Source organism: Alternaria burnsii (genome assembly GCF_013036055.1).
Source record: "Alternaria burnsii strain CBS107.38 chromosome Unknown 732, whole genome shotgun sequence".
Classification (NCBI taxonomy): domain Eukaryota; kingdom Fungi; phylum Ascomycota; class Dothideomycetes; order Pleosporales; family Pleosporaceae; genus Alternaria; species Alternaria burnsii.
In genome coordinates this window covers 1,264,721-1,284,135 of record NW_024066113.1, presented here as the reverse complement: position 1 = coordinate 1,284,135, position 19,415 = coordinate 1,264,721, and the positions used below count along the sequence as shown (strand labels likewise).

At 53.4% G+C, this 19,415-nt stretch overlaps 7 protein-coding genes across 7 annotated transcripts; 3 read left to right on the top strand and 4 right to left on the bottom strand.

Moving 5' to 3' along the window:
- Positions 1–4,132: 4,132 nt before the first annotated feature.
- GT037_005917 (uncharacterized protein) lies at positions 4,133–6,249 on the bottom strand (the record flags this gene model as incomplete). Its single annotated transcript, XM_038930964.1, has 5 exons — positions 4,133–4,975; positions 5,030–5,278; positions 5,381–5,487; positions 5,538–5,827; positions 6,107–6,249. 5 exons carry the CDS (start codon positions 6,247–6,249, stop codon positions 4,133–4,135), a joined length of 1,632 nt encoding a protein of 543 aa, XP_038786653.1.
- Positions 6,250–6,530: 281 nt separating this feature from the next.
- Positions 6,531–6,773, bottom strand: GT037_005916 (uncharacterized protein; the record flags this gene model as incomplete). Its single annotated transcript, XM_038930963.1, has 1 exon — positions 6,531–6,773. The coding sequence occupies one exon, from the start codon at positions 6,771–6,773 to the stop codon at positions 6,531–6,533; it is 243 nt and encodes an 80-aa protein (XP_038786652.1).
- A 2,240-nt stretch (positions 6,774–9,013) lies between these two features.
- Positions 9,014–9,229, top strand: GT037_005915 (uncharacterized protein; the record flags this gene model as incomplete). Its single annotated transcript, XM_038930962.1, has 1 exon — positions 9,014–9,229. The coding sequence occupies one exon, from the start codon at positions 9,014–9,016 to the stop codon at positions 9,227–9,229; it is 216 nt and encodes a 71-aa protein (XP_038786651.1).
- A 1,084-nt stretch (positions 9,230–10,313) lies between these two features.
- Positions 10,314–13,378, bottom strand: GT037_005914 (uncharacterized protein; the record flags this gene model as incomplete). The annotated part of the gene is made up of 6 exons (XM_038930961.1): positions 10,314–10,433; positions 10,681–10,821; positions 11,230–11,543; positions 12,183–12,338; positions 12,605–12,623; positions 12,674–13,378. The coding sequence occupies 6 exons, from the start codon at positions 13,376–13,378 to the stop codon at positions 10,314–10,316; spliced, it is 1,455 nt and encodes a 484-aa protein (XP_038786650.1).
- Positions 13,379–13,552: 174 nt separating this feature from the next.
- Positions 13,553–14,511, top strand: GT037_005913 (uncharacterized protein; the record flags this gene model as incomplete). Its single annotated transcript, XM_038930960.1, has 2 exons — positions 13,553–13,975; positions 14,023–14,511. The coding sequence occupies 2 exons, from the start codon at positions 13,553–13,555 to the stop codon at positions 14,509–14,511; spliced, it is 912 nt and encodes a 303-aa protein (XP_038786649.1).
- Positions 14,512–15,131: 620 nt separating this feature from the next.
- GT037_005912 (uncharacterized protein) lies at positions 15,132–16,149 on the top strand (the record flags this gene model as incomplete). Its single annotated transcript, XM_038930959.1, has 2 exons — positions 15,132–15,166; positions 15,222–16,149. 2 exons carry the CDS (start codon positions 15,132–15,134, stop codon positions 16,147–16,149), a joined length of 963 nt encoding a protein of 320 aa, XP_038786648.1.
- Positions 16,150–16,309: 160 nt separating this feature from the next.
- GT037_005911 (glycoside hydrolase family 3 protein) lies at positions 16,310–19,276 on the bottom strand (the record flags this gene model as incomplete). Its single annotated transcript, XM_038930958.1, has 2 exons — positions 16,310–18,658; positions 18,704–19,276. 2 exons carry the CDS (start codon positions 19,274–19,276, stop codon positions 16,310–16,312), a joined length of 2,922 nt encoding a protein of 973 aa, XP_038786647.1.
- Between the last annotated feature and the right edge of the window lie 139 nt (positions 19,277–19,415).

Here is a 19,415-nt window from a genome sequence, read left to right as displayed (position 1 = left end):
AAATCCACCCTAGAGATACTTGTGGAGATTTGCTTGTATGGATCAACAGATGAGCAATAGTGCACATCTCTACCTAGGGCACGTATTGAAATCTGTGAGCCATTCGTTTCTTCTATAAAAACAGCTTTCTATCAAGATTTTGAAGAGACAAGAGGGTCCTGATAGCTGACCATTACACGAGTTCATGTCTTGAGCATACTCAGTATCAGCATGCATGGTACCCGTCGTTTCGAAGCGAATTGTCGATGAGCAAGTTAGCACCTCTATTTGAGATGCTTGTAAATGCCGCAGATTTATTGGACACGGTAGATTGCTGTATCGTTTCCATCGAGTCAGCAGCATGTACCGAGTGTACCAGGTGATTATGAAGTTGGGATAAACCATCATGACATAGCTCGCGACCTCTCTCATTCCACTCACACATACTACCAGACCGTCGTCACCAGCCCATCCGAGCAATTTCCTCCAGCCTCCCCCTCTCCTAGGCACCCACCCCGCGTCATCAACCAGAAACCGGCCAAACCGCCGCCCTTCCATATCTCATCTCCACTTTAACCTGACATATCGCGGTCCGGCGCATGAACCCAGATCCCTACCGCACGCACATGGCCCCCCAGCGAGGTCCAGCCGAGCTAACCCCTTTTCCGCTGCAAGAAACACGGTACGCTAGATCCTTGGGGCCGATGCTACAGGGCGCTAAGGATGGAGGCAATGGTGTGGGCAGTGGGCACGGAGAGGGTCAAGCACAGGGTAGGTCAGGGCTTCTTCCCGCTGCTCACCGCTGGTTTCGTTGGATGTGCGATGGATGGGGGGAAGGGAGGGGTATGTGCATACAATGATTTTAAGCGCTGAGAGCTTGTCGATAGTTTTGTTGGTGGTGGTAGGAAGTAGCGTAGTCAGGCATAGGATGATATGGCGTGTTGTGGGATCATGATTATGGCTATTGCGGTTACGCACGGCAGGGATGAAGACGATTCAATCGGCGCGTGTAGCGTAGTTCATTAGAATGAGCAAGGCAAGGCTGCTTGCTTCCTACCATTCTTGTGATGAGATGTGTGATGGGAACGCGGATTTCGACACGCGAGCACACACGGCTCGGGCGGCGGAACTGATGGGGTTGCAGGCGTACGTGGCACATTTGACATATCGGTTACAGCATGGCATGTGTGTTGGTGCATTGCAAGGGATGGCACGGAGGAAATGGGTCCAGGGTCAGAATCCTTTTGCCGGACGGACAGCGGCAACAGCACAGCACATTTGACCTGGCCAACAAGAAAAACTTGTGGAGTTGGGCGTCGTGTGCTTGCTCCCGCAAGCATGCAAAAAAAAAAAAGGATGAGACCATGGGTTGGTGCCAAGCGGATGTGACAGCCAGCCAGCCATGTCTAGCAGTGCGATGCAAGGGCAGCGGAAAACTGCCTTGGAGGCGATTAGCACTCTCGCTTTCCTAGCTTATCTTCCATCGAATTTTTTTAGTAAGCACTACCTACACACACTACAGCTACACTACGAGATCCGGACTTGTCCTCTCCGGAGATGCACTTGCGAAGCCAAAAGAGTGAGAAAGAGAAAGAGCGGTACGCTAACATGAGTAGGCAAGGAAGGGACAAGGTCTGGGCCCGCAATTGCTCGACTCAGCTTAGTTGAGCTTGCGACATCGAGCATCCCGGTTCGAAACTTCTGCTCGCACCGTCCCGTGACGGGCAACGACTATTTAGCTTGTACAGTCCGAATTCGGAGTTAGGGGGATTGACCGGGCACGTACGTTTTCGTCGAACAGCGATGTATCCCAGGCATATGTGAGGGATTGCTATTGCGATCGGCTGAAAGCGAGTCGCAACCACAAAGGCCTCCTTTCCCCCTGTTCCTGGCTCCTTTGTGGAAGCAAGATATTTCTTACTCGACTGAAACGCTGACAGGCTAATATTGATTCGTGACGACGTCGTTCGTTAGCGACGACAAACTTTCCCAGATCCGATTGCATTGCCGAAACCCTGAACCATGAAAAAAGACCTAATGGTCTATCCACATGAAAATTAAGTGATGCAAGCAAAATATGTCAGCTGGGTATTTGTTGTCTCGGCAAGCCAAGGAGAAGCATTCGTGTCGAGGCAGCAAAAGAACGGTACGCTAGGTCGCTTTAGAATCACAGTTTCTTTTTGTTGCAATTTTTGCCCTGCATGCTCTGGCAGTTCTCATGACGGAGTTGCTTCCCAGCGTCACGGCGAATCAAACCCTTCTCTTTCTCTCGCACCGTTCCGTTAGCGAGTCGAGGTTGAGCGGTACGCTATAGCGGCGACACCATGCAACGGCGGGCGTGTCAATAGCCAGTAGATGTGAGACAGGCCTATAGCCAAGCCGTCTGTTCAGTAGGACAACATCGGCGGACTGCGATCCAGAACCTGGCCTTTGGTACGATGCTGCACCGCACGGTAGCAGGAAGGGACGGGAAAGTAATAGAGTTTTGAGGGTTCATCAGCTGCTCCAAGACAATCGTGGTACACTAGGATTCTAGAGCCTCAACTGATATCTGGGGTGACATGTTGGTGCAAGTCAGTGCTGCGATACATTGAACTATTGTCGGATTCGCAATTGATAACCTCCCTGCGTCCGAGCGAGCCGCAGCACAAACTCGACGATACTGGTACTGGTGAAATCATTTGGATTGGAATGATTACATCGTGCATGCTGGAATGCGTCGCAACCAGCGATGACAGACAGCAACGTTCTAGTCCGACGGCCTTGGGTGTTTCCATTTGCCCTTGTACCATGGAAACTCATCCGTCCCGTGCCGATGTAGTTCGAGAATGACAGATCGAGACTTGTCTGATAGCAGCGCTCCGGCACGCCGAGACCCCGAATCTGTACCGTGGTAGACGTACTGTACTGTGCTATGAGAATATGCGAAATTCAGTCATGCACGTACACCTGTCGGGTAGATGTCAGTGAGGTTGTGCTACCGTGGTACGGTAATCATACGATCGAAGCCACGACAAAGTCTGCTCCCCATGGGAACAATATCGATAGGCGCGGATGGCTGAGTTCGGCTGTCCATTCTCTTGCGTGGGGACGTGCTGGCCTGAAATGGTAGGTGCAACACGTGCGTACCCGCTATCGTATACCTGTCATGTCGGGTTGCCCTGCGTGGCTTGTCGTACGTAACGTAACGTACCATGTGATGTCAACGTCCATCAGGCACGTGTCTTGGCATCGTGGTTAGACAGGGCCAGGCTGGGCGGGATCGCAAGCAAGAGCGATGGGTAAGCATGTGTGACGACTGTAGAAGAAGGTGTTTTGACAAGCAAGCCCAGCTCGGGATTCCGGCTATCAAGATCAGCACCGCCCGGTTGACATAGGCCAGGTACGGTGCCGCGTTCACAAAGGTGTGCAAAGAATAGATGGACTAAGCATTACACCAGCGAACATCTCCAATTTAGATAGCTAGTAACGAAAAAAAGAAGCCACTACGTACAGGATGATGCGAGAAACCTCAGCTCTCCCGAGGTGCTTTGCGAGTTTACGATCAGATTGCCACCCACCAGTAATAGTTCCCATATAGACTTTGAAATGCGGTAGAGACAGGCTAAGAAGGGGAATACCGCGAAAAAAAACACAGACGTAATAGGTACGATAGGAAAGAGGTACCAAAAAGCACAAGCGACCACTACCCCAGACAATATGCAGCGAAGCACATTGATACTGGACCCAACCTACGCTACGATGATGCAAATATCAACGAAGCCTCCATGTGATGATGCACCCCTAGTTCTAGATGTTTGCAGGAAAAGACAGAATAACCACCCAGTATAGTAGTTCAGGTCACACTCGAGATGAGATCCGGGAGGGACAGTGGAATGGATCCGTAAGTATTAAAATGGAAAATGTCGGAAGTTCTTTGTCGCTCTTGAAAGTTTCAGATAGCCGCCCAGAAATCACGCTGTTGCCAGCCAGAACTCCTTGCGATAAGCAAACGTCGATTGGACGAAAATACAGATTGTACATGGAAAGCAGTAAACGACGACTGACAGATTTGGAGGAGAAATTTTGCTCCTTGTTCTACGCTTGATGCGGGTGTGTGAAGCGCTCTCGTAAGACCAGCTCCGGAGTGTCTCCACTTGCGCGAGGCAGATTTTTACATGGGCCGGCGGTTGAGCATGTTGAGCATGGACGAATCGGTCGAGCTGCGAGCGGGGCCATTGTCGCTTACGAGGTCATTGATGCGCATGCTGGGTCTAGCCGAGGGCGTCGATGTAGGCGGTGGTGGGGTTCTGCCATCACTGCGCGCAGGCGGTGGCTGCAGGACGCCGTTGGGCTGCGGTGGAGCTGCGTAATAAGGCGTAGGAGGGGCACCGGGGGTGGTTGGTGCTTGAGAGTGTGGCGATGAAGAGGTGCGACTCGGCTCGTAGCGGTAGGCGCTCTGTGGAGAAGCTTGACGCGGCGGCTGTGCGGCGTAGTAAGGTTGGGCGGGAGGAGGCGCGGAGGAGTAAGGGGTGGGAGTGTTTGCTGTTGAAGCAGCCGAAGTTAGAGACGGTGGCTCTGGATAGGCATAGCCTTCTCCAGTGCCTCGATGAGGAGCCTGTGACGCTGAGCCAGGATGTGGCGGGGGCAGAGTAGGGGTATGAGGCTCAGGATGGAGTCTCTTCCTGCCTGCCAGCGCATCACGGCTCGCATCATCTGGAGAAGCACTGGGCGGGCCATAGTCAGAATGAGCTGGGTACGGACCTGCAGTGGGGCTGGGCAGATACTGCGGCTGGCGCGACGGCTGGCCATATGGCTCGCCGTGGCTGGCAGGAGGTAGTGGCTGCCCGTAGGCACCGTACATGGGCGGTGGCTGTCCGACACCGCGCCAGACTGTGTGTGCAGGAACAAAGGCCTGAGTCTGGGCAGAGACTGGGGTGAAGATGCAGTCTTGGTTGAACCTCATGCAGTTGGAGCAGCGGCCGTCTTCAGTCGCCTCGAAGCCGGAGCAGCGAATCTAGGGAGGGTAAGCAGGCATTCTCTGGGGTCAATTGCGTCAAATAGCATGTACCTTGCGGCGCCGGCAGTAGCGACAGGCAATGGCAGTGCGCTGTCGCGGGGCGGGCGGCTGGTGGTGTTGCTGGACATATTGGGGAGGCGGTGGTGGCTGCTGGCGATAGTCTGGCGGAGGAGGAGCGCGTGTCCACTCATTGGGGCCTGGCAGACGGTATGGCTGCTGGTGCTGGTACTGAGGATGTTGGGCCATGTCGGGGCGGGGCTCTTGGGGCGGTGGAGGTGGAGGTGGGAGCGTGGTGTTCATCTAGGTTGACGTCAAGTGTCAGCGAGCTGTCACCCAGACCAGCTTACGAGAGGGACATGACATGACGTGCAGCGCGCGTGACTGTTGGACTGTACTACTTACATGCGGAGGCTGCGCATACGAGCCATTCGCGGGCTGCTGGGCCGTGGGCGGTTGCCAGTGGGCGGGAAGCTGGCCTTGGCCACCCTGGTGAGGGAACATGTTTTGGGCTGCGTGGTGGAGCTGGGTGGTGGTGGTGGTGGTAGATGGCGGGCGCAACGGGGAGCTGTCACGGCGCGCTCTCGCAGTGCAACACAGCGGCCGGCTTGCTCAGCGTGTGTTGTGGGCGAGGGCGAGGGCGAGTGGTGGGTGGTGCGGAAAATGCTCTGGGGCGGCTGAGGTGTCACAAAATACTGGCAAGAGCGGCCCGCAACGTCGGCTGCAGGAGAGTGAGACGATGGGCAGGGCAGGCGGGCGGGTCGGAGGAATTGCTCTGGGCCGCGAGAGGGTGTGAGGCGGCGGTTGTGGTCGAGGCAGCAGTCGTGGCAGAGGTCGGAGAGGTGAGGGAGGCTGTGGAGTGAAAGGCTTCTCGAAGCGCGTGGAGGAGACGGGACCCAAGAGCGTGGAAGCGAAAAAGGAGATTCAGGTTGGAGCGGCCGCTATTACTACCCACCGCGTGCCCGAACTCAACCTTCTCGCCGCTTCTACTGGGATGGCGTTTTTTAACCCTGTCCGCCCCATGCAGCGACGACGGCGACGGTCCGCCAAACGCGCTAAATGCCATGCGGCACCCTCACTTGCAGCCAGACGTGCAGCCCACAACCACCCGCGTAGACGAGCTACACACACGCACACATACGAGGCGCCCCTACCACCTCGCCCGACTCCTCGTCCCGACACGACGACGGCGACGACACCCTTGCGCTGCTGTTTGGCCGGTGGATGATGATGACCTCGCCCATGACAAGGCCCACGGCGCCGCCCATGACCATGGCCGCGAGACAGGCCTTGTCCACCACCCATGTGCATGATGCTGCTGCGGCCCGGCAGCTTGCTTGAGATGTGTGACTCGCCAAGACCTCGGGGACTCCCGTCGCGTTGTGATCTACGAGCCTTTAATTACATACACGGCGCCGCAATAAATACTCAAAAGCCCAAGGCCACATCATCCTAAATGTCTCTCTGCCGCCCGCCTGCACGAGATGCCAGACTCTGCGCTGGCTGCACCGCGCTTGTGCGAGAGCCTACCCGCCGTCTGCACCTCGCATGCGTCTCAAGTGGCACAGTTGCCTCGACTCATGGAACCACCTCGGGCTCTTGAATCGTCTACGGGCCGTCTCTGCGTCCCTCGTGTCGCTTCCTCTGCCAAGCCCATAGCTCGCCCATTCGACAGCTCACGAACCACGGTACGCGCCTGCGTCCGGTCAGCTTGGTCGTACCGTGCGTGCTGGCGCCGGCGACCTGCTGCGAAGCCTGCTGTCCCGACCATGCTATGCTTTTTTGTACACACATGCATCGTGACGGCTTTCGAGCTTCCTCGTCCCAAATCAATCGTTGCTTGCCGCCTCCCGCAGCCTGATCCACGCACAAGCAAGGTTCGCAAATGTGCCTCTCCTCAACCTCCGGGACGCGGCTTGCCGTCTTTTTTCATCTGCCACCATGTCTGATAGGGCTGATCAACTCGGGGCGTCGGTCATTTTGCTTGACAAGGACGGGCACCATCCCTGTCCGACTGTTGGTGTGTACCACTTCGGCAACCACGTCTGCTAAGTGCTTGGACAACTGTGACGTGAGTCCTCTCTGCTTGCTAGTCAAGCACATGCCGGTGCGTCTCGGCGACTTCAGGCACTCCTTCGCGGGGCAGTGTACGGGAGAGCCGATGTCTTGCGCCGGGAGAACCGTTCGTCCAAACCAGCAGCAGTAGTTCGCCTTCTCAGTCCACACGAGCTGGTTGGTAATAGAGCCGATTCTGGCCAGTCTTGCCTGCGAGAAAAAAAATCATGTACCGACTTCCTCATCTTCAGCTGCTATTGCTTCGTGTAAGACGGCTGGCATGCGACGCAGCCCACTTTCGTCCTCGAATCACGCCTCTCAATCTGGCATCCACAATTTGGCAAACCGTTCATCCCTTGCGCCGGCCCAAGGCTTGCGAACTGGTGCCCATGGCAAAACGCTTCCCTGCGCCCTTGATTCGACGCCTCCACAATTGTCGAGACTGACGATACAGACAAGCCAACGGCACTTGTCGAGTCGTCTTGAGTAGTGGCGGTGCCGCATGTCCCGCCTGGTGACGAGTCTCGGACTTGTGCGGATGTAGGCACGGTACCATGGAGAATAGCGAAACGCCCAGTGCGTATTCAGCCTCGGCATCGCGCCGGCCTCTTTCCAGCTGGCCGCATATAGGTGACGACGCCGACACTTTCAACAAAGAATCGTCAGCAGTAGTTCGTGACTATCCACACATGCCAAAACACTCCGTTCTCTGCCTCGAGATTGGGGCGGACGGCCCGCACAATCTCGTGCTTAGTTTTCCACCGTCCAGGTCTCGGTCAAATTTAATCAACCAATCAGCACGTCCCCTGCCTAGTATTCAACTCTCTTGGGCAAATCTCAGCTTCGCAGCTGGCATGTGCCTTGCATCTGCTGCTCGACGGGTAAATCCTAATCGTGGCATGCGAGAGCAAAAAACCTTGCCTTGGTCACAAGACGTGTCTGCACCGGTCAAAGCCGTCATTCCGGACACGGTACCCTTTTCACTTATTGGAACTGTATCAAGCGGGCTGACAGCTTGCAGCCAATCGCATTTAATCTTTGTTGTGATTTGATTGTCTGCCACACCGCATTCCGGCTTTTGAGTCAGTCACCAGCCCATGATAGATGAGGACCGATGCAGTCATTCGTCTGGAGTCAAGTCGGCCTGGAAGAATCGGCCCACTGAGCAAGCTGCTACAATGACAATAAATACATGTCAGCAGCCTTGTCTTGCACACATCGCAAAGTGCCGTTGAATGCCGCTGATGACGGTTACACCAAATGAACGGATTGTGGGGTAGATCAACCGGGATCTGTTCTGGATGTGATCTTCAGCCGCCTCGGTCGGTTCACCCAAGCAAAATAGCCGCGTAACGTCCATGACTGCTGCGGCACGGAGCTTAGGCGATGCTCAGCTATCGTCTTCTTCATGGACGTCGGGGAACAGCGCGAGGGCAACTTGGAGATGCTCAATTGGTACCATGTGTGTCAGCGGCTCGGGACGAGAGTGGAATTCCCGCGTGTATCCCGTTGATATTTAGATTAACGAAGTTTGTGTCACCGAAGCCTTCCCGCAATATGCATAGCATAGCTGGAAATTGCGGAGGCTACCCTTTTGTGTCACCGTACGCAGTGCAAGCGGCCATGTCGCTTGTGCCGCGTTTCGTGTACCGCCATCTGCACGTAAATCCAGATGCAGATGCATCAGGCGGGAAGATATCGTCAAGCCTCCGAGACGAATTGTAGCCTGTGCCACTGTTCTAGTGTCTGACAGGCAGACAGAGTGCAAACGATGCTTCCACAGCGCGACCGTGGCCACTACAAAACAAACAACACTCACCGATCTGTCAAGGTGTGCTGGTGCGATAGAGGCGTAGTCAGTCTGGTGATGGCTATGCATCGGTGTACACGCAGTCTTTCGCATCCTGTTAGTACTCTGAATGCGCCGCAGCACCGCATCATGCTGATGGTTCAGCACAGAAGCTCCGTCCTTGCAGTAGCCATATGAGGGACAACATCCTGTCGGATAAGCGGTATTCCATCTCCGTCCTGTACCGCAGCGTCCGCTTGCCTCATCTTCGGGCAAACCGCCGTGTATATTCGCCTCACAAATCCGACGGGAGTGCTAAAAAGGGTAAGGCGACACGTTCTGGCTTTGCGAGATCCAGCTGTGTCACAAACGCCGGTAAATATCATCAGAGACGCGGAAGGGGTGGATAAGCGGACGCAAGCCATTGCGGGTCGATGGATCAGCCCGAAGCGTGCTAATTCGCGGAAGAACGAAATATCAGCGGCTCATCGGTGTGATGGACGGTGGGATTGAAGGACACAACGAGGTGCCCTACAAACACACCGCCTTTTGATGACGTGCTAAAGCATCAAAAGGCCTCGCAGCTTGGTTGACATGAAGCATGCAGACCTGCGATATACTCGACGCACTTGGTATTGCAGTTGTCAAGGTTTCGTGTTGGAGCTGCTGGCGTCATGCTTACACCATGTCGAGTGTGACCGAACAGTATAAGCCGCTCGACCTTCCGCTTCTTGTGCGTGTATGACGCAGAGCGATGCAGCAACTAACCGCCAGCGACTCAAGGCGCCGATAAAGACTCACTGAAGCCGTCGTCACGAAATGGAGCAGGCCATGATCAGACGCGTTAGGGCGGAAACCTTGCATCCCAGGACAACGAGTGCGCCTCGGGCCGTGGCCGTCTAAAGCCTAACGCAACGTGTGCAGCTTGTCACAGTGTCCAAGAGCATACTATGGAGAGGGCAGGTGATCGGGTGATTATACAAAGCGATTGCTATACGTCTCGCTTCTGCACTGTCATCGATGAGACTTTGGCGTCGATGCGGTCAGCCATGCACACCGGGTCATCATCGAAGACGAGTGAAAAGTGAGCCCCGTGCGCTGCCTCCCCTGGCTCGCTGGAACCAAGCAGAAGCCGCTAAGGAAAGACGGCAGGCCCGCGTTTGAGCGAGAGAACTGGGACCAGGGTCGTAGAGACGCTTTTCCTATTGCGATCTGCTAAACTTTAGTCTCGCATGTCTCGGTCCTACTCAGCCCACTAAGTAACGTGACCTTCTAGCGCCGCAGTGTCCCGCAAGCAGTTTGAACGGGCGTAAAACTAATGCAAGATGAGTTGGGACCAACCAGTCAGCGCCACTGCCGCAGGGTTACACAGGCGTCTATTGGCGGGCTTCGCGCTTGTGTGGCCCACTCCTCCACGCTCCACCAATGTGTGCATCCAAATGACTTCGGCTGGAAGAACCGCGCCTCGAACATGCGTTGTTGAAATTACCTTCATCAAGCCTCGTCATCCTCTGCAGCGCCGCTGTCATTGTCAGGCTCGGCATCGCTTCCATCGCCGTCGCTCGAGTCTGACGTGTCATCGTCGGGCATCGCGATGCTGTTAAGATAGGTGATCTGCCACAGTCGTTAGCGGCTTCGTGTGCAACGCCTCAGCAAGATTGCTCAGGCCTCTCTCCACACCTGGACAATTCCATAATGGGCGGGTGACCGCAATGCCAACACACTACTGGCCAGCATTATAGTCACCCCATAGCTTGCAATGTACAGGCACAACCCTAACAAGTTGCCGCCGCTTTTAACTTCGGCTGTTCAATGAACGTTTTATGCCATCAATGTCAAGAGTACGAATCGCTAGACTTACAAAGGGCACCATATTGGCTACGAGCTCACCCACACGCTCCAAACCTCCGACACCGACAATTTCGTCGTCTGTAAGCTTTCGCCCCATGGTAAAATTGCGGAGCCGCAGAAGTTCAATATCTTTGTGATCATGGTCATATCCCTGAGAGCTGTCAGCAAACTTGAGCAGTTACAGTGAGACTGAAGGTTGTTCGTAATAAACTCCGCAACTTGGCAGTGACGCTGCTACCAGCAGAAAACCCCGCCCGTTGAAAGGGTGCTAGCTATGACATCTCGAATTCAGCTTGAATTGTTGAGTGCGGGGCGATTTGAAACTCTATTTTGCCGGACGGCACACAGTTGTAACGCAAAACTGTCCAGTATGAGACCGAAGTTTAGTTGCACGTCATCGTTGTCGTGTGCCGTTCGCAAGATAATGTAGCGGAAGAGTTTCACAGCAGTGCATCCTTGTAGGCGGGAAGTTCCCGGGCTAGTTTTGGAGTTGATCTGTGCCAGGCTGCGGAGGACACCCGATCCCGCCATAGCTGTCGCAAAATCATCCAGAAATTACTCTGCCCTTGCAGGAAATTGGCAATTGAGACGCGTCTTCCTGCTTGGTGACCGACGTCTGATAAGACAGTCTTATACAAGGAAAGGTAAAGCAGAGGGGACTCGCCTTTGGATTGCGCTTCAGAGCATTTGACTGATTCATTGACAGACTCGTAAAAGCTTTGACAGCCTTCTTCTCGTCCTCTTTCACGCCACCGAGGAATGCCTCCCGAATGCCGGCGTCAGTCAGAACCGCCTTGAACTTGTGCGGTTTACGGTCGATATCGCGTCGAAGTTTGGCGAGGGTCGTCGCGTCCGGCTGCCAGAAGCCACCACCTCCCAAAGTCAGCGTATGCCTGTGCGAGTATGATAACAATAGCGGTAAGACAGTGCTAGAAATACTATCGCGCCATTGAATGTGTTGCTACTTGCGTAGGCAAGATGACAAGGCATTGGCATGCATTAGACAGGAGCACCGTCCCGACGACACAGTACCGAACACGACCGAACTTCGAAGCGATCCGACGCATCTTCCAACGGATATCGCACAGTATGGTATCGGGACTCAAGATGCTACGCTACGCTGTCCGACCGCGGATGCGAACACAAGACCAACAGCGGGGTATGTTGAGCACTCATGTCCCAGGCATGATCATGCTCTTCAGTACTGGCCAGGGTTGCCAATCGCACTAATGACGGTACCTTGTCATGTGTGAAATGGCGGTCGTGCTACGGCAAAATACAGCATGGAGTGCAAGGCTCGGTCACACGAGGACAAAAGCCGCCAGGCCTCGGCCCGTCCTTGATCTCATGGGCGACGGCAACCATTGGGTATACATGCATACATTATGCACATTCGATCGAAAGAAGAACCACGGCGGCCACGGGGTTGCGCTTCGCCTCGGTTGGGGTTTCAGGACAGCTCGTGGCTATAGCAATCGCACACATACAAGAGAAGAAGAGAATCAAACATACCTACAAAGCTCCCGCCTTTGGGTTGCACCTGAACGTAGTAGTGCGCGTAAGGACCTTTTCGTCCCTTGCATTTGTGTCCAATGTCAGTCTGTGGCTCGGATTGACTGCTGCACAAAGATAACTCACAGTCCTCGACCAAGCCGCAGAGAAGTAAGTCTAGATTAGGTCAGTCTGCTTGCACCTTGCCATGACCAAGCATAAGGACAAAATCATCTTTCGAGGCGCAGATGATATTGGGTTAGAGTCAGCTAGATGGCCAACAAGATCTGTCTGTGCATGTCGAGATATGACTTTGAACGCATTGCTCTGCCTTTTCCAATAAAACTTGAGATGCTTTCTCACCTTGTACGGGGTGGGGTCTTTTGAGAATCGAATGTCTTGAGTAGTAAGCGTGGTTCGATACAATCAAGCTTCAAGCTCACCTCTGTAGATACGGTAGATCTGTACGCGTTAGTGATGTCTCTCACGATAGCTAAATCGTCAATACCCACCACGTCTTTGACCGGTAGTTCGGGAATGGTCTCGTCTGCTTCAATAATCTTATCTGATACCTTCTCGGCGAATGTTGTGAAATCTTGAAATGAAACTCTAAAATCAGGGTCGTGGACTGTAACCTTTAGCGGGCGGTCTAGTGAAGTAAGCGTTATGAAGGGTTGCATACGCTTCAACCATTGACGGTCGTTATTAGCTGCTAAGTCCTTGAGGAACAACATTGTGTTTGGATGGATTGTGTGATCCAAATATGGCGTGTCGCCTGCATCTCGGGCCTTTGGCTTCTTGATGACCAGTTGCGTTCCTGGTGCCAATTTTGCTCCCGGTCTCCAAAGCTCTTTCTTATCGGCGGCCTTTTTGTGTATAGGGAGGTTCTTGGTGGTGCGCCCTCTCGGAATTGGCCGCTTGCTCTCGATGTCATCGTCAGTGGCAGTTTCATCGGGCTCAGATTCCGACGATGGATCCTTGTCGCTGTGCTCCTCGTAGTCGGAGGCTACCCCTTCATCATCGTCATAGTCACCGTTGGGTAGTTGAACTTTCCTTGGTCTATCCTCATTATCCGTGTCGCTCTCAGGCTCGACGTACGATTTCCGAATCGCTGCCCGTGCTCTTTTAGACTGCCTCGCTGGAACCTCCGGTGCGGGACGTTTGGAGGAACTCCTGGAAGCCGGCGCACTAGTACTTTTGGTAGCTTTGCGTGGCATGATGTCGATTTAGTTGGTTTGCGGAGCCGACAAGGGGTATGACTGGTTATAACTGCAGACGTCTACGTGGATGCTTGGAAGGGAATGTGAGCACAGACCATGGATGACGCACTCGAACGCGAAAATACGGCGCGTTGTCACGGGTTTCCCACACAGCCACAGTGCACGACAGACATGCCGACTCGCTTCGAAGTACGCAAGCAAAAGATCCTGGAACAACTCGATGCTCCAGATGGCGAGTACCACGATCTGTCCCCAAAAGGCTCCATTGATGCGCCTATCCGAGATCTAATCAGCGAGATCAATAAACTCCAAGGTCTCGTCACAACAAGCAGTTGCTCGGGGCGCATTAGTGTGTTTTTAGAAGGACGTAAAGCAGATGCCGAAGCATCAGACTCGGCTCAAGGGGAAGAATCACGTGCTGGTCCAGGAGGCAAAGGTGGTGGGGGTGCATGGCTGTTCATTTCGCATACGCCAGTTGAATGTGTCGAAGCAAATCATGATCTCATGTCAGAGTTTGGCTTGCAGAAAAACGAGACTGAGGAGAGAACACCTAGTGTTTCTTGCAGATACATTCATCTCAAGTTTGAACCTATGGTAATTTTGGTTCTTGCAAATCTTCGGCAGACTCTGACGAGGTACAGATACTCCATATCTTGAGCGCATCAATGGGCCATGCCCAAAAAGTCCTCACTGCTGCCTTGACTGCGGGATTTCGTGAGAGCGGGGCCGTGAGTCTAGGGTCACCAAACACGGGGGATGCAAATCCTATGGTAGCAGTCCGGTCAGCTGGATATTCATTCGACTCCATCATTGGCTATCAAGATGATGATGGAAGTAACGTTGCCCTGGTAGACCAACAGTATCTGCGAACGTTGACCAAGATTGCCAACGAGCGCTTCAAGATCAACCTTGATCGTATAAGTCGGTTTCGCCAGGCCCTTTTGCAGACCTACGGACCGAGGCTTTTGAACGGGACCAAGGCTGATTGGGAGGATGCAGAGGTCAGGAAGCGGCGCAAGAGAGAAGAAGGCCTTGCGCGGCAACAAGCTTTGCAGAATCAGAACTCTGGGGGCAATGTTGATGTATCGGAGGAAGCAGATGTGGGCAATATGATAGAGATGTTCTCTTGATACCGTACGACACGAACTATATAGGCGCGACGACACAAGATCGTTTCGATAAGAGGTGGTAACCAAGCACGCCAGGAAGGCTAGTAAGAATCGCTACTTTTTCACGATAGCCTCAAGCATTAGTCGTAATGACTCATCCACCATCGGTCATGACGGTGACTCGAAGGTCGCAGTCTACGGAGGCTTCTTTGTACCTTGTGGAGCCATATCACAATGTCTCCGGTAGCTGTGTCCACATCTTAGGTGCAAATTGGGCGATATTCGGAGGAGACCAACTGAAACCACATATGCTTTGACGAATCTGAACGGGGACTTCTTAGCTCCCTTTATTGCCGTATCAAACAGATCCTTTCGTATATCGCGTGGTTCTTGATACACGTTGTGACGCTCGGCCAATATAGGCTTAGCGTGCATATGTCTCCGATGCAGACCGGCGACATTGAATATACCCTCGCAACCTTCTTCAATCCATAAAAGGACAGTCTGATCGTCCCCCAAACCTCAATTGCTTGTTTCTCTTCAATTCCAGAATATTCTATAGATTTAATAACACTGCATCAGCGGCATCACAACCATAAAACAGACTTCTCACTCTTACAGAGAACAGCGTACCATTCAAGATGAGCTACGCAGAGGCAAACCGTCGGTATTTCGAGTACGATACATCATTCTGTGAATTACCACACACATGTATACTGAACATTCCACAGTGCCATATCGGACTCCTACGACAGCAAGCCTTGGTTCAATGTCGTCAACGACCGAGTCGCAGATAGTCTTCGCTCCGATCTATCTTGGGTCGGCATCCCCTTTGCCAACACAGGGTTCAGTACAGATGCCACTCAAGTTCGTCTTCTGGACTATGCATGCGGCACTGGGCTGATGACACGTGTCTTCGGACCCTACGTTACCAAGACCCAGGGTATCGATATCTCACCCAAAATGGTGTCTACATACAACACTCGTGCTCGCGATGCCGGTCTTCCAGAAGACGTTGTCAGCGCCGTGGTTGGTGATTTGTTTGTCAAGTCCGACCCTCAGCCACAATCACTGTCGGGACAGGAGTTCTGGAATTTTGATCTTGCGACTGTTGGATTTGGGTTCCACCATTTCGAGGATGTTGTGTTTGCCGCTAGTCAGTTGAAGGACAGGCTGAGGCCAGGTGGTGTGTTGGTCATCAACGATTTCTTAGAGGGAGGAGATTTATTGGCTGGCGAGGACGGGGAACCGATCGAAGGGAGCGAGGGCAATCATGCTCTACACAATCACAAGCATGGTCATGATCATGGAGGACATGGGCATCATCACGGTCCCGGCGACAAAAAGGCCTCCAATTCGCACGATCACCACCATCACGGGCATCAACGCCATCATAATGCTGAACAAAAGCACGACGTCGGCGACAGCGATCCTGAATTCCGCAGAAAGATGGAAGCTTCTGTCGTAGTCCCGCACTTCACTATTCAAGGTGTGAAACAATTTTTTACCGAGGCTGGGTTTGTGGATATTGATGTCAAAACGATGAAGGAGAGGAACTACATGGAATTCGCTGGCAAGAAACTGTGGCGCACAATCTTGTTTGCTAGAGGCCGGAGACCGATTGAAGAACAGGATGGCAGAGGAAAGAGTGAGTTGTGAGTATCACAAAGAAAGCAAAGTTGCACAATCGAGAAGCATCGCAGTGTGGATGGTAGTAAGATCATATTTAGCAATATGATGTATGTATGGGATATCGACAAATAACACAAATGAAACTCCAGCACCAAACCAGTCACAATTCTATGCAAGTAACGCCGCGTTACCACTTGCCCTCCAACGGTAAGTCTCTGCTCGAGAATCCTACACCAATACCGAACTCGCCATTAGGCAACACCCAGTTCTGCCTCTTTATATCCCAAAAACTCAGATCTCTTCTTGTCACCTCAAACTGCACAAGCTTTCCTGTGTTCTTCTCTAGATGTATCTTCTCAAACCCTCGCAGCACACGGATGGGGAAGTCAATAGGCTCGCCCGTCTCATGATCCTTGTAGTCTTGTGGGAACGCAATGTAGAGTTGGACTACTGACGAGCCATCCACTGGTCCCACATTTTCTAGTGACGCTGATACGGTCAATAGCGTAGTATAGAGATCGGGGTTGCCGCCTGGGCCACCGCCTGCTTCGCTGAGGGGAGATGGTGGGGCGGGGTTCATGGGTTCGGATTTCTTGATGTCCTTCGTAGAGTCGAGCCATGGGTAGATGTATCGCTCTACCTGGTTGAAGCCTTCAGGAAATAGCGCGGACTTAGAATCCGGTAATTCCGTGGAGTAACTGGGCGGTACCAGGCCATCAGGTCGGGGTTTGGGAAAGGGTGTTTTAGCGCCCTTCTCTTCGATCAATAGAGAAGACAGCTTGAAATCTGTGTACGAAAGACCATAGCCGAACTCGAATCGTGGAGTGATGTTCTGTTTGTCAAAGTGACGGTAGTCGATGTAGAGACCCTCTGAGAAGTTCTGTTGAGGCGCCAGACCATCGGATGGACTGGGAAGATACTTAATCTTGCTGCCTGGACCATATTCGTCGTCCTTCTTGGCAATAGTATAGGGTAAACGGCCAGACGGGTTGACATCGCCAAAGAGAATGTCTACAATGGCGTTGCCGGACTCGGTGCCAGGCAAATTGGCGATAATGACGGCCCTGACATTCATGATGTCGATGAAGTTCTCGAGAATGACAGGTCCAACAGTGTGAATGACAACAACGACATCGCCCATGCCTTCTCCACAATCTTTAGCAACGTCTTGGATCAGCTTGTCGCCACCCTTTTGCAGATTGAGGTCGTTCCTGTCACCACGTATGCTTCCGTAATGCTCGTAGCCCTCACCAGCGTCAGAGTTGGCGAAGACGATACAGAGATCCTGGTCTACGAGGATCTCCTTCTGGCTAGGAAGCTTGTTCTCCAGCCAGTCAGTGACGTATACAGTCTCGTTGTCGAAAGCGTCCCGAATGGCCGACATGGGCTCAACTAGATAGGAGAAGTTCACGGCGCCAGATCCCCACCCGGATGCTAGTGTTCCTTCGTCGCAACTTTGATCAGAGCAGTGATTGATTCCTTCATGAGGGAGACGTGCATCTTCACCGAAGACACCGACGCGGAACTTTGTCTTAGCCTTGCCGCCAGTCTTCCAACCCTTGCGGTCCAGGGGTAGCGTCTTGCCCTCGTTCTTCACCAAGACAGTGCCTTCGGCCGCGATGCGACGTACTAGGTGGCTGTGCGCCTCTTTCCCTTCTCCTTGCGCGTTGACGTACTGATTTACCACACCCATCTCATGGTTCGATGGGCTGCCCTCGTGAAGCTTGCCAACCTCGTCGTTGGTCCACGAAGAGAAGTTTGGTCCATCGTTGTCCCACTTGTCCTGTCCAACTTGATACCATGATGCCACGATACGAGTAACCATGTCGTTGACGCGATCGATTGGCACGCTGCCGTTGAGAACTGCCCGCGTGAGCTCAGGACCCCATAGACTATTGCCCTTGGCCCATCGCAAGCCATCTCCTGGCATTGTCATGTCCAAGCCCGCAAGAGCACTAGCCACACCAGAACGTTGTGCCAACCAGTCACTTTGGATGAAGCCCTGGAAGCCGAGCTCATCCTTCAAGACTCCGTTGAGCAACTTGGAGTTTTGACAAGCGTAACTGGAATTGACCTGGTTATACGAACACATGACACTGGTCACTCCAGCTTTGACGGAATCGGCAAAAGGCCATGCGTAGATCTCGTGCAATGTGCGGTCATCGATGTTGCTCGAGATAGCGTTTGGAAGGCCCCACTCCCATGCCTGCCGGAAATGCTCTTGTTCATTGCCGACATAATGTTTCGCGGTAGCCATGACCCCCTCATCTTGTATGCCCTTGATGGTCTGCGCGGCTGCGATACCTTGTAGAACTGGATCCGATCCGAATCCTTCCCAGTTACGGCCACCAGCTGGCATTCTTCCGAGAGGGCCCATAGCGGGACCTAGCAGAACGTTGACGCCCTTGAGTCGTGCCTCTTTGCCGTGTGCCTTTCCACGTAGGTACATGAGTTCTTTGGACCATGTTGCGCCGGTAGTGATACCGGCAGGAAACGCGGTGATATTGTCGGCGAATCGAATACCTAATGGGCCGTCCTGAGCATGTTAGTATAGTCCTAGCCACATGTCAACCGTACGTACCTGAAGACACAGGCTGGGAAATTTCAGCCGGTCTACGCGCCCAGTCTGGCCGACACAGAGGTCCATGCTCCAGCCTGTTCCCGTTGTGATGTTGACCTTTTCAGGCAGTGTCATCTGCTTTACCAGTTCCGCAGCCCTCTTGTAGCTATCCGCCCATGCCTTATCGGTGCCGCCCTTTGGCGAAGGATACCACGGTGGACTCAATCCATCTTCGGGCACCGAGACCTTGTATGCCCATATGCCTCCCGACGCAAGTATCAGGACGGTGGCGGCGATAAACACCAGAAGCCAGCAGCAGCAGCGGCCCGGTGCACATCGCGACTTCCTTTGCTGTGTAGGGAACGGCGCCGCAGACTCATTGTCTCTATACGACGCTTTCCGGACCTTGAGATCTCCGGCGCTCTTTTTGCGCCTGATCTTGCTATCGAACGCAAGTGGGTCGTGCTCTTCGAGATCTTCTAGGGTGCCGGTGGATTCGGAGGAGAAGCGCGTCGGGGTTTCGACATCGTCGACAGGGTCATCGATTCTCGCGTACTTGCCACGACGCATCTCGTGGGCTTCATAAGGCGGCATGGTGGTCGCGAGTCTGCTTCAAAAGCAGGGAAGGAGGCGGGTATGGATGATGCAGTATACGGCTCGATCGGCGCGGCTATCTGTGGCGGCGCGAGCGTGAAGCTCTACTTATCCTAAGACTAGCATTGAAGCGCGGCTG